This window comes from Vicugna pacos, chromosome 4 (assembly GCF_048564905.1).
Source record: "Vicugna pacos chromosome 4, VicPac4, whole genome shotgun sequence".
Taxonomy (NCBI): domain Eukaryota; kingdom Metazoa; phylum Chordata; class Mammalia; order Artiodactyla; family Camelidae; genus Vicugna; species Vicugna pacos.
In genome coordinates this window covers 6,716,921-6,729,048 of record NC_132990.1, presented here as the reverse complement: position 1 = coordinate 6,729,048, position 12,128 = coordinate 6,716,921, and the positions used below count along the sequence as shown (strand labels likewise).

At 40.7% G+C, this 12,128-nt stretch overlaps 1 protein-coding gene across 2 annotated transcripts in view; it reads right to left on the bottom strand.

The window, feature by feature from the left end:
* Positions 1–4,196: 4,196 nt before the first annotated feature.
* AGTPBP1 (ATP/GTP binding carboxypeptidase 1) overlaps positions 4,197–12,128 on the bottom strand; it is a 132,112-nt gene continuing 124,180 nt past the window's right edge. For both annotated transcript variants that reach the window (XM_072959195.1, XM_031676616.2), the window contains exon 26: positions 4,197–4,939. In XM_072959195.1, the coding sequence (XP_072815296.1) occupies positions 4,762–4,939 (178 nt within the window). In that variant the 3' untranslated portion in view covers positions 4,197–4,761. The remainder of the gene's footprint in view (positions 4,940–12,128) is intronic.

Below are 12,128 nucleotides of genomic sequence, written 5' to 3'. Positions count from 1 at the left end.
TGCCCCAGACCAGTCCTCGTGGTCAGCAGACGGAACGAGCTGGCTGGCTTGGCTCAGGTCACGGGCTCCACTCCTGAGGTTGGCAACCTCAGAACATGGACCCCGAACGCCGGCTGGGGCAAAGGGGACACTGGAAGCGTATCCCCTCCATCCTGTGAGTGATCTGGGTCAAACAGTGGTTTAGTTTTTGTTGTTTTTTTCATCTTGGGTAACTCTTCAGGAGGGGGAAATAAAGGTTGGCCCTTTATTTATTATGCATTGGACATTCTACTATCTTAAATATAAATTATAATCCTTTAAAATTAAAACTTTTAGATTCTGAAATTTATCTTTTTATATAAAAGTACCCAATTCATTCACTCTGTTTCAAGTGCCCACATTCTGAAAGAAAAAGAAAACATGAAATGTCAAACATTTCTAAGAACTGATAGCAGATAAACAGGAGAAAAAAACAATCACATAGACAACATGAAGAATAGGAAGGTGTAAGTAATTTTTTTAAAAGTCATGACATTGTAAATAGTGTACATAACCCGACTTTACTACTTTACTGAACATGAAAATAAATTTTCAGTCTTAAGATCCTCTACTTAATTACACCTTCAGCTAGAGAAAAACGCTTACAGAGCAGTCAATCTGTTTTCAAAGGTGCTGACTTATTAAACTCTAGACTTTTCTATTTTGTCCATAATGAGCATCTTTACTTTTGTTATTTCTTCATATTTGCCATTTATCACAGATCTTCATGTGGCTTAAAAGTGCATTAAAATGTTTGGGAGATCAGCATCATAATTACTTGACCGGATTTTTCCTACTGCTCACCTCATCTTCTCCTGGCAGGCTGGCAGCGTCTTTGAGATGGATAGTGTAAGACATTTGGTATTATAAAGAGAAACCTTTCTAAATATTTGGAGCCAAATCTCTTCAGCCCTTTGAAGCTGTCTGGGTTTACAAATACAAGGGCACTAAAAACCTGCTTCCACTTCACAGGAGTGAGTATGTCGTGCGCAAATGCACATACCTGGAGATGCCGTCAGTGCTCGCCAGTGTCAGCCGCGTCGTCGCAGGCTCCCAGATACCACGCTGACCAGCCTGCATGATGCCTCAGATGACACCATCTGAGGGCCACTCATTTTAATTTAGGCACTGCATGTTTACCTACCTCAAACGGAAAAAAAAAAAGTTTAATGACTCAGTGCCCCCAACAACCAGCCAAGCTCTGAGGACGTAATCAGATTTGGCAGAGGGTGCCAGTAGGTCCAAGAGCCTGGGTTTAAAGAAGGCTTATGAGGTGGGACAGTGAGAGTAAGTGGCCACGGGCCTCGCTTACTGCGCAGGGTCTAGAGAGAGGAGGGCACCACCACGGCAGACTCCCCTTCGGCCAGTGTCAGCCCAGGACAGGTCAGCAGAGGTGCTTTGTAAGTATCACTAACAGTGGAAAATAACTGAAATGTGACATTTCAGGGACTGAACCTTCAGAATACTGATTCTCATAAAGAAAATGAGACTTTCTTGAGTTTCCTTTTTTCTATGCAGCAATTTAAATACAGTTTAACCAGAGAAATATTTACTTACTAAAAATTACATTCTGCTCTGTAAAGTAGAACAGCCTTTCAATTAAAATATTGCTTCAGCAGGTTTTTCCTAGTGGAGAGAACTGGGGTTTACATACAGCTACTCAACCTTCACCAAAATAAGAGAAAAATTCACTGATTTTTCAATTAATATTTTGTAATGATTAAAATACATACATAGGAAAACAAAAAGATCTATGAAGATACATTTATAGTTTCATGACTGTAATTTATTTTGGATCATGCACAAAAACAATTTCATCAGTACAATTATTATATTATCCATTTCAGTGCTTATAATAATATGATCATCTTAATTTGTTTGCTTGAAATTTGGAAGTATCATAAGTCATTGCGGCCAATGTGCTATCTGCAGTGGAACTCCAGCTTACTCCTCTACTGTAATTAGGATTCAGACAAATGTCCAGCTTTCCGAACACCACACAAAAACTGGCAGAAGTGGCAGAAACTGATTAAGAGAGGAAATTAATGCAGAACAAAATCCAATATTCAAACAACACTACGCAATAAAGGAAAAGCCGATGTGAACCAGAGGTTTTTGCCTGGTAAATTTTACAACTCAGGTGAGACTGACCCTCAGGCTTGTACCATTCCTCACTTCGGGGGGGCAGAGCAGCATCTCCTTCTATGGTAAGAATATGAGGCTAGTGGTCAGGAGGCCTGTGACCTTACTTGATTTCTGCCTATTTTCTTGATTCTGCACATTAGCTTGATCTAACTGATCCCTGGTGCAAATTTCCCATTCATAGGTCCTACGATTCCTTGGAAACTGTGATGCCGAAAGAGAACCAGATCATATCAGTGGCTCTTATAATGTGGTTCCTCACCACTGAGAATTTTTCAGAAATGCAAATTTGGGGGACCCGCCCCAGGTCTACAGAGTCAGTAATCTGTGTTTTGAGATGCAAGTCCCCCAGGAGGTTCTCATGCACACTGTATATATAGTTTGAGAACCACTGGATTAGATCAAAGCTACAGTTGAGAAAGTTACAGTTCCAAATGCAAGGTAAATTAAATAAATCTAAATTCCATCATTAGACTTGGCTTATCAGCTACATATTAATTTTGGGGATTATGGCATTGAAGGCATCTCAATTATGCTTTGAAAATCCTAAAAAGACAAGAACCACGGATGTAAAATTTAGGGCATTTTTAGCTACTGATAGCCACTGAAACTTAGTTTTACCCCTAATTAGGAAAGTTAGGATTTTAAATTATTTATTTTTCCAAAGCTATGTATTGTTAAAGAAAAAAGTCTTTCCCTAACTATAAGGGCTTTCTTTTCAATCCTATGAATAAATATTGAATCAAAGGCATATTCAGGTTTATAACATATTCTTAAAGATGTGCTTCATTCATATAAAATATCACAGCACACGTGGTAAGGGGTTTTTACGCTAATGTAAGAAACATGTTCCGAGTTTTTCTGCACATTCTAGTAACTACAGTTGCCTTTCTTATGTGACTACCTTGGTTTTTAATTTCTAGTTTTGCAAGATCCAAGAAAAGTTTACATACAGACACAGTGGCTCCATAATCCGCCCTCTGAAAAAAATTATATGTCTAATTACTTTAAATATAAAATATGTGAATAATAAATAACTTTATGACTCATTAGAGAAATTATTAAATAAATAATACTTTACCTTGCTAACACTGCTCTCTCCTAAGCCAGGTCACCACACACTAAGAGGGCTGGCTCAACTTCCCAATCTATTTAGTCTTTATTTTCTGAGATGAATAAGAATTAGGCTATTTTGAGAAAAGACCTCATCATCAGTGTTCCATGCTATGTTTCTAAACGCCGCTCCTCTGACACCAAAAAGAGGCTACATTGTGGATGAACTGCCTCAAATAAAACAATGAAAGTCACTGATTTGGAAAAATGCAAAAATCTGAAGCACTCTTCTATAATTTCTTTTCCATCATTACAGTTTTTTTTCCCAAGATTTTAAAACATTCTCTTCAGAAATAAGTGAAGATAATGTGCCAAAGCGAAGCACCCGAGTCCTGCTAAAAATCTATTCACGAGGTATGTTTTTGGATTTGTTTTGTTACTACAGAAGCTTAGTTCTGAAAGCGTTTATCCAAAAGTCGCTGGGCTTGTTTTACTTCACACCAGGACAAAAGTCACTCCTGCAGCAGGACAGCTCGAACTCAGGAAGATGTCACGACAAGAGAAGCCTGAGGTCCACTGCCGTCAGCCAGGACTCGGTCCCCAGCGTCGGCCCGCCCTGCGTGAGCTCGCTTCGGGAACCACTGACAGCACAGCTCGGCAAGCGCTACGTGAGCTTAATACACACTCACTTCACACCGGGTCACGTCTTCACTGCATTTTTAAAGCTTTTTAACAAACTGACCGCAGTGGTAGACTTTAGCTGCACCCATGAGTCGATTTTAGAGAAAAGAGCTGTTCAAATATACCTTTTCTGACAAGGAGAGGCATATAAACTACACCTGCACTAGTCAATCAAGTATTTTTCAAAACAAATTTTTATCCGTGTGGTCAGATGTTGGATTTTTTAATTTTTTTTCTAATATTCCCCCCAAAGACTCTATCAACCAAATAATCTGAGCTGGTTAAAAAGGATGACGAAATGCAACATTTCATATAGTTTTTATTTGCTTAATTTGGTAAATGTAGAATGTAATGGTTTCAAGGCAAACTCTGGATTATCACTCACAACTCAACAGTGAACATGATTCTGAAGAACAGTCTTATCTTCAATATCTACCCACCCTACACAGACACAGCTACAGAAATCCAGGTACACATATATTAGTTTTCAACAACCCAGGATTCTCAACAACTCTAGAATTTAGATTTTATATTCTCACACACTTCAAAATTATCCATTTGATGCAGGATATACCCTTAAAAAGATAAAAATTCATGCAATGATATGCAGGTTTTAAAAAAAAAAGGAAATCCAATATTTGATAATTCAATGCTGTATAAAGTGCATTGAACATCTAAAATAAAACAAGTGCCAATTTTATCATGAATTAATAACATATTTATTGTCTTGAAACCAGACGGGCCCGAGTTGCTTTCTGTCTTTCTGAGTCAGCGCTCTATAAATTCATTTCTCTCAAGCTTCTCTCAAGTGATAAAAACCAAGATATTTCATTTCTTCTTTGCAGTTAACAAGAGATGGCAAAGGGCTCAAGGTAGGTATGTTCTTGATAATTCGGTGTCAGAAAGTACTTCTTCTTGTGCAGAAGGTTCGTAGTCTCCTGGGTTTTCAGCCAGTTCCATGTCTAACTCATCATTACTTTCTGCACTGTAATCAACCTCTTCAAGGAACCGAGGCTCATCTTCGTCCAAAACATAAGTGGTGGGACTGCAGCCAAAGCACACAGAACACACGAGCCTCATTAGGGTTTAAGGTGCTAATACAAGTCTGACCACACTGGAATTACCTTTGATTTCAATATAAGTAACTTGGGTTAATTTTTAAAGTGTTATCCAAACGAACAAATAAAGAGATTTAAAATAGTCAAAATCTTTTTCATTGATAATAAAGGGTGAAATGTTTATTTTTAATTATCTGACAAGAGAGTGTCAATATATATCCTTTAGATCACTACCAGAAACAATGGACTCTCATTAGATTACTTCTTTGAAGGATTTCACCAATTTGTAGGCTTAAAGGTTCACTTTAATCACTATAAATCAGGCAACAGATAATTTCAATAGGCTTTATAAGAAACTGTAGTATCTAATTGGTTCCCCCAGTAATGCCCTAAAACCACTTATTCTAAGTCCATAAAGTAATTATTTGCCATAAAAATAGCTCACATACCCATCCGCACAGTTTCCATTGGTCAAGAATAAAAATGAAAAAAAAAATGAACACTCCACACCCAGATAAATTACTTTCTCTCGGGACACAGAATAAGATACTTGCTTAAAAGCACCAAGTGCTTCTAAATATTTCATTAGGTAGGCTGTGTGGGATTAAGACAGCCTTGCCACTGGGGTAACATATTCTTTCCTCTTCCAAAAAAAAAAAAATCACAGTATTATGATTTCTCCCCATTTGGGAGATTTTACACACACACACATACACACACACATCCTCTATCAAAGAAGCACTACAGAAACATTTCTATGCCCTATTTTGTGACCAAAATTGTCTTAATTTCACATAGATGTATGTTTGTTTATATTCCCCCACTTCCAAAAGGGATTTCCCACTGCTGATGGAATTAAAAGCTATAAAGTCAGACAATAAAAAGGGAACAATAATCTTTTTAAATGAGCAGAGAAGCAGGTGTTATCAGGCACCTAAAATGAAAGAATTCCTGCAACTGAATGTTAAATTTAGTTCAGCTATCTGGAAGTTTGGGCAGGAAAGATAAGTTAACGGATTATATGGTTCTAATTTTCTGAGAAGGCAAAACTCACCCAGTGAGACTGTCTTTTCTCCTAGAAGTGCTTTAGTCTTGCTCATTAAAGAAAAGACAAAAATGCATTGCAAAACCGCCTCGATCTTCCTCTTAAACATCCAGACCTCGCACCACGGCAGAGCAGTCCTGATGAGTCAAGCTGAGTGACTCGGAGGACTGTGTAAGGCTGTGTAACACATCTAATATTCACAAGAACAGTTTCACATCTAACATTCACAAGAACAGTTTTACAGTTATGCAGCTAAAACATCACCAATCTCTTAGATTTTTAGAAAAAAGTTAGATTAAAAGAAAATAAATATTTGCCTTTCAAATGACAACTATTCTCTTTCTTTTGAAAAATTATAATTGATTCCACCTTGACTTTGGTGTTTCAAATTCTCAGACCATCCCAGGTGATTCTTAAAAGAGATGGAAAGCTAGCTGAAGCAAAGGAGAGGGAGAGAAGTGAAGAGAGAAAGCAAGAAAAACCTCTTGCCACAATTGCTTATCTTCTTCCTGGAGACTCTCACAAGGAGAATTGACTGTGGAGATGCAAAGATGAGACAGACCTGCTCCAAAGCCATGTACCGCCCTGTTACCGGGGCGGGAGAAATCAATCAGGACTACAGAGGCCGGCTCCTCAGTGATGGGGCACAGTGGCCACATCACAGGGTCTCCCGACAGGCAGCAGGAGCACAAACCACGCAGGTGGGTGAGTGGGGAGGCAAGCACTGTTCAGGAGATCTACGCACAGCAGAATCCCAACCCCGTCCCCTGCCACCACCACCACCAAGGAAAACAGACTGGCATAAAATGAAATTGGTTTCGGGAAGGCCAGCCCCTACACTGAGGGGCAGAGCAAAGACCCAGTTCTACCCAGGAAGCTGAATACTAAAAAATTAATCGGTTTGAACTAAGGGACAGAGTTTAAAGAAAAAGCCTAGTCTCATAAGCTGTAGGTCAGTAAGGAAAGGGACAGAGAGAAGCTGACTTAGGGGCAACAAAGAAGCCCAGGATCAAGCCAGAAAAGCTCCCAGACAGCAAGCAGACTTGGAGCAGCGCTGGTATCAGATGCTGGTAAGCACTTTCAAGATTGAGAAGCACAATGTGGAAGGCAAGCTCCTGGAAACTCAGAAGAAATTCCATAATAAAGAATGCTCAGGGCTCTAAACACAGAAACTAATTTGGGACTGTCGGTTCTTGGTCTTGGCTCTCTCATATGCTGTGACATGACCTCTGTTCACGTTCTGCATCACCCATCCTATACGCAGGAGTGGACTAGTCTCATCCTCTGATGCCACTCCTGCACCTCACAGTGGCCCCGGTATTTGACCCCTGTTTCCGCAGATCCCAACAAAATCACGTTCCTAGCCCAGCTTCCTGAAGGCCTACACTGCAGCTGAACTATTCCATACATCCTGCAATGGTAACGGGGCCATGGGTGCAAACTTATGGTGGGGAGGGGGGCCGGGGGGAGAGGAGAGATCAGCACATGTGGGTTCAAGGAGCTGGGGGATGCTCGGATGGGGAAAGAGAAGGGAGGGTACCGCCCCCAGCACTCCACTGAACGCAGCTCTCACCGGCTCTGTAGATGTTCTTCCACACAAGTAAAAGCCCACCTTGGGACGAGTGCCCCTTCTCTCTACGCCCCCTGTACCCTGCACATTCTGTCTGCGTCTCACATGCAGCTGAAACCATCTACTCGTCAGCCTGTCTTCCCAGCACTAACTCATAAGTGCCTTAAGTCAGGAACTGTGACTTACCCATCTCAGTGCCTCCTGTCAGCTCCCCGCAGCCCTGAACAAACGTTCGCTCGGCTCTTTATGAGAAGCCACGAGGTTGACAAGATCGTCGATTTTTACATGACCCAATCCCACTGACCTCAGTGAAAAAAATTTAAGGCATAGGATCAATCGTAACAATTTAGTTTTACTTTTATTAATAATTCCAAAAGATGCCTTGAGCACTTGACAGCTTAGGAAGTGCCTCCACATACATTATCTCACAATCACCTTCACTTAAGAGAAAGGCTTTACGGTAATTTGCCCTAGGGTTATGAGACAATCCCTTTACATCGGCAGATAGGAATTCAAACATTATTTCAACCATAAAAGATGTCTAGCCAGCACTTACTTATTTTCCACCACTATCACTTTGTTTTCCCACCACCACTTCCGTGTTGTCCTCATCTTCTTCGCACGTTCACTTCTCTGCCCTGTTTCTGTTTCATTCTAACAGCTGTTCCACATACACCTGCCCGAAGAGCCTTCTCTTTGGGATTTTATTTTTACAGGTAAAGGTAACTAAGCTAAAAACAATTCAACGAGAAACACTTCATTCTAAGAGAAGAGCATTTTAGTTCAAAAACAAATCCTCCTCATGCTGCTTCAAGAAAAATGTCAAAAGTTTCACCCAAAAGGCATTCTCATAGCACAAATCACTGAAATTGTCTGTTGTATGATGTCATTATGATGCAGGGAAGGTTTGTAATTCTGCTTCATTCTGATTCAGAAAGTTTTCTGGCCATCCTTATGTTGAACTGTTAAGCACTGCACAAAATTAAACCAAAAACATTCACCGGCTCCCTCAAATGTACCCCATCCAGTGCCACACCCGGCTGCAGGTCCCCAGCTCTGTGACCTACACAAGCACGAAAGAGTCAAAGCCGCAGTCAGAAATCCTGGCTCGGAGCCCTACTCCTCCACGGACCAGCGCCGCGACCCTGTGCAAATCACTTACTTCTCTGCAAGCACTGGCTTTTCTCAAGGGTAAAGCAGCCCCACCAGCTCACAAAGTTGTCTGGCTCAAGTCAGAGAGGAAAGGTGAAGGCATTTTAAACTCTTCAGCTGTACAAACATAACATGCTGCTATGACGTTAATAAAACCTACCTTGTTAACAAAAAAAAGTAAATCAATCTTTCTCAATTCCTGAAGAACCCAGGTGATGGGCTGCCCCAAGTCAAGAGGGCTGAAAACATCGCCTTACCTTTGTAACTCGGGAGCCTCCCTCAACCCTGCACTCTTCTGAGGCTAAACATACCCTGGGAGAGAATTTCTGAACCTTATGCACAAACAGAAAAATATTCCAATGCCCAAATTATCAGAAATTTGTGACTTGCTGATTGTGTCTTTCTTGGGTTGAAATGTTAGGTCTATGGTGAAAGAAAATCTGTCTACACAAATATCGGAGAGTATTTGATTTATATAACTTGATTCCTATCTCACAAGAGATACACAGCATTAACCAAATATCACATAGTAAACAGTATTATGCATGGAAAACACAAGTAACAATTTTTTTCAGTCTTAAGTGACCACAGCATACACAGAAGTACTTGCACACACAAGCACACACAACATGCACACACAGGGTTAGTGTACAGAATATCAGAAAGAGATTATTTATCTATTTGGGGGGAAAAAAAAGGAAAGAAACTTGCTAACTTACTGATAGTCTGTTGGGAAAAAAATATATACCTAACCTGCCTCTGGGAAATAGTCACTAACTCCTAACTTATTCTGGTGATGATCTAAAAACATTTCTTACATGTAGCGAGAGGGGGTCAAATGGTTAAATCCCCAAATAATGCAGAATGGCTTCAAAAACTGAAACCATTCCTTTTCCATACTTTCACTTAATCACTTGGAAGATGCAAGATATAATGAAAGTACAGGGGAATCTGTAGTTAGACCTGGATATGTTTATCTCTGAGCCTTGATGTACACACATGTGATTTACACAAATACCATTTGCCTCTGATCATTTTCAGTAGAACATCAGAACCTCTGAGAAAATAATCCAATTTAAAAGAAATTCAGAATGGGCATGCACACTGGGGGTCCCAAGACCACCCCGGGTTCACTGATTTGCTAGGAAGATTTACAGGGTTCAGCACACAGTTATACTCAAAGCGATGACTTATTACAGTGAAAGGATACGAAGCAAAATCAACCAAGAGAAAAGGCGCATGGGGCAAAGTCCAGAGAAAGCCAAGGCCAGGCAAGGGCAGCGGCTAAGAGGCAGGGAAGTCATCAGAGCTTTCAGCAATTTCAAAGGGTTGGAGGCAAAAACTGGAGGTCAAAGCTGCCAAGTTTCCTGAAAGAAGGGAACCAGAGAGATGCGCGCTGGAGAGGCATCCGACAGACCCTCACGGAACGCGGTGCGAGGGGCTGAGAAGCAGAGCAGAAAGCAGCAAAACCAGACAGTGATGGAATCTGGTGCAGTCTTGTGGTGCTGAGTTGAGGGGAAGCCCTGGGCCTTCAACTGTGACCCCTGGAGGGCTGCAGCTTAGAAAGGCGGGAGGGCTGAACCAAGAATTCAACACATCTCGTACATTTGCAAACCCCCCTCAAGTCTGCTCGGCTCCTCACTAAATTGGGGCGATCCGCTATACTCCACGGCCTGCCAGAGGACAGAATGAGTCCTCTTGGAAGAAAATGTGTTCTTCTTTAGTCTGATATACTATATGATTATTCTGAAGTCTCATATAGACACTTAAGTGAAAAAAACACTTCATTCTTCCAAGAGGCTACCATAATATTTATCTATATATTTGACACATACATTTCTCTCTGTATATGTGGTCATCAAATTTCTTGTACAGCCAGGTTTTAGAGACTAACATTGCTGACTTGACACCCATTTGGATCTCAATGATACAGATCATTTCCTTTACTTAAGATATGCCTCAAAGCTTTCAATACAATCAAATCTGGCCTGGGGTCCTACGGCGTTCACAGAAGTCCCAGACTTATTTTTCTAGATAATTTCCATCTCCTCTGTATCTGTGGGTACAACAGCATTTCACAGACTTAGTACAGAAGTACACATCTTCATTTTTAGTTATGAGCAACTATGATTTCCAGTGGACTCGAAGTTTGATATTCAATTACATGGCATGATTTATCTGCCCAGAAAATATTTCAATAGCAATTAGAGCTGTAAGAATTTTCTAAGTGGTAGTAACACACGATTCTCAGAAATGCAAACCAGACTCAGACATGTGCATCACAGCCAGTAAAAAGGAAGAGCCTTTTCTAACATTAGCTTGATTAAATGGTAAACTGTACATTAAAAATAAAGCACATTGTTCCAGTAAACTTGACCACATAGCTAGGTATTAGATATTGCTGTTGACAACTGACCACAAATGCTCCATATTGACAGAGACCCTCTCCTTGACCAAACGTGAGTCAGGGTCCTCTGAGTCCTCTTTCCGACTAGGAGCTGACCTGGGGCTCTGTACATGGTTCAGTGGCTCTGCCTGCTTACCCCAGGTTTAGCAAGAATCCTGCTTAGTCAGCGAATCCCCCACTCTGAGCACCTGATCACCCTGGTGTGCTTTCAGCAAAAATTCTGTCAAGTCAACTTAGCCAGAATCTCCCTTACCCTAGCTGCTTCCTCTTAGCCATTTTCCAACCACCAATCCCCGATTCTACTCCTCGGCTGTACATCCTCACTTTTCCTTACAGTATTCAGCGTTGAGCCCACCTCTCCCCTATCGCAGAGCCCCACTGCGGCCGTCCTCCTGAGGAAAGTCTGCCTTCTGGGTTCTTCAACAAGTGTCATGAATAATTTTTTCTTTAACAGCATCAATTTAATTTTCTCAGAAGAAAACGTTCTTATATGTTTATAAATAAACACTAGCTTCACACAAAGAATGCAGGGAGGTTAATATTTCATTCTATGTAAAGAGTCTGTAGCAATCAATCTTTCTGTACTCCTTTACCAATAACTTCCAGGTACCTTCTCTTAGAACTCTAGGGTCAGGGACAGAGCCTTCAACCAAGGAACATTATGATGCTAACTGGTCCACAGACCTGTATTCATTCCCTATATCTTAGTAGAAATGTACTCTACACTTATCAAAACACATCAGATTGAATTTTCAAAGAAGAATTAACACAAAGTAGAACTAATGCTAAGCAAGTTTTAAAGGCTTTCTTCAGCTTATTTATTTTATTAGACGCATTAGGAAAACTTTCTCATCAACTTTTGTAATGTCCATGCTGTGTGCACAAAAGGGAATTAAATACTGAAACATGTTACAACAGGGATGGATCTCAAAACTGAAGCTAAGTGAAGGACGCCAGACCTAAAAGGTCACACACTATATGACCCACTTATTGAAACATCTG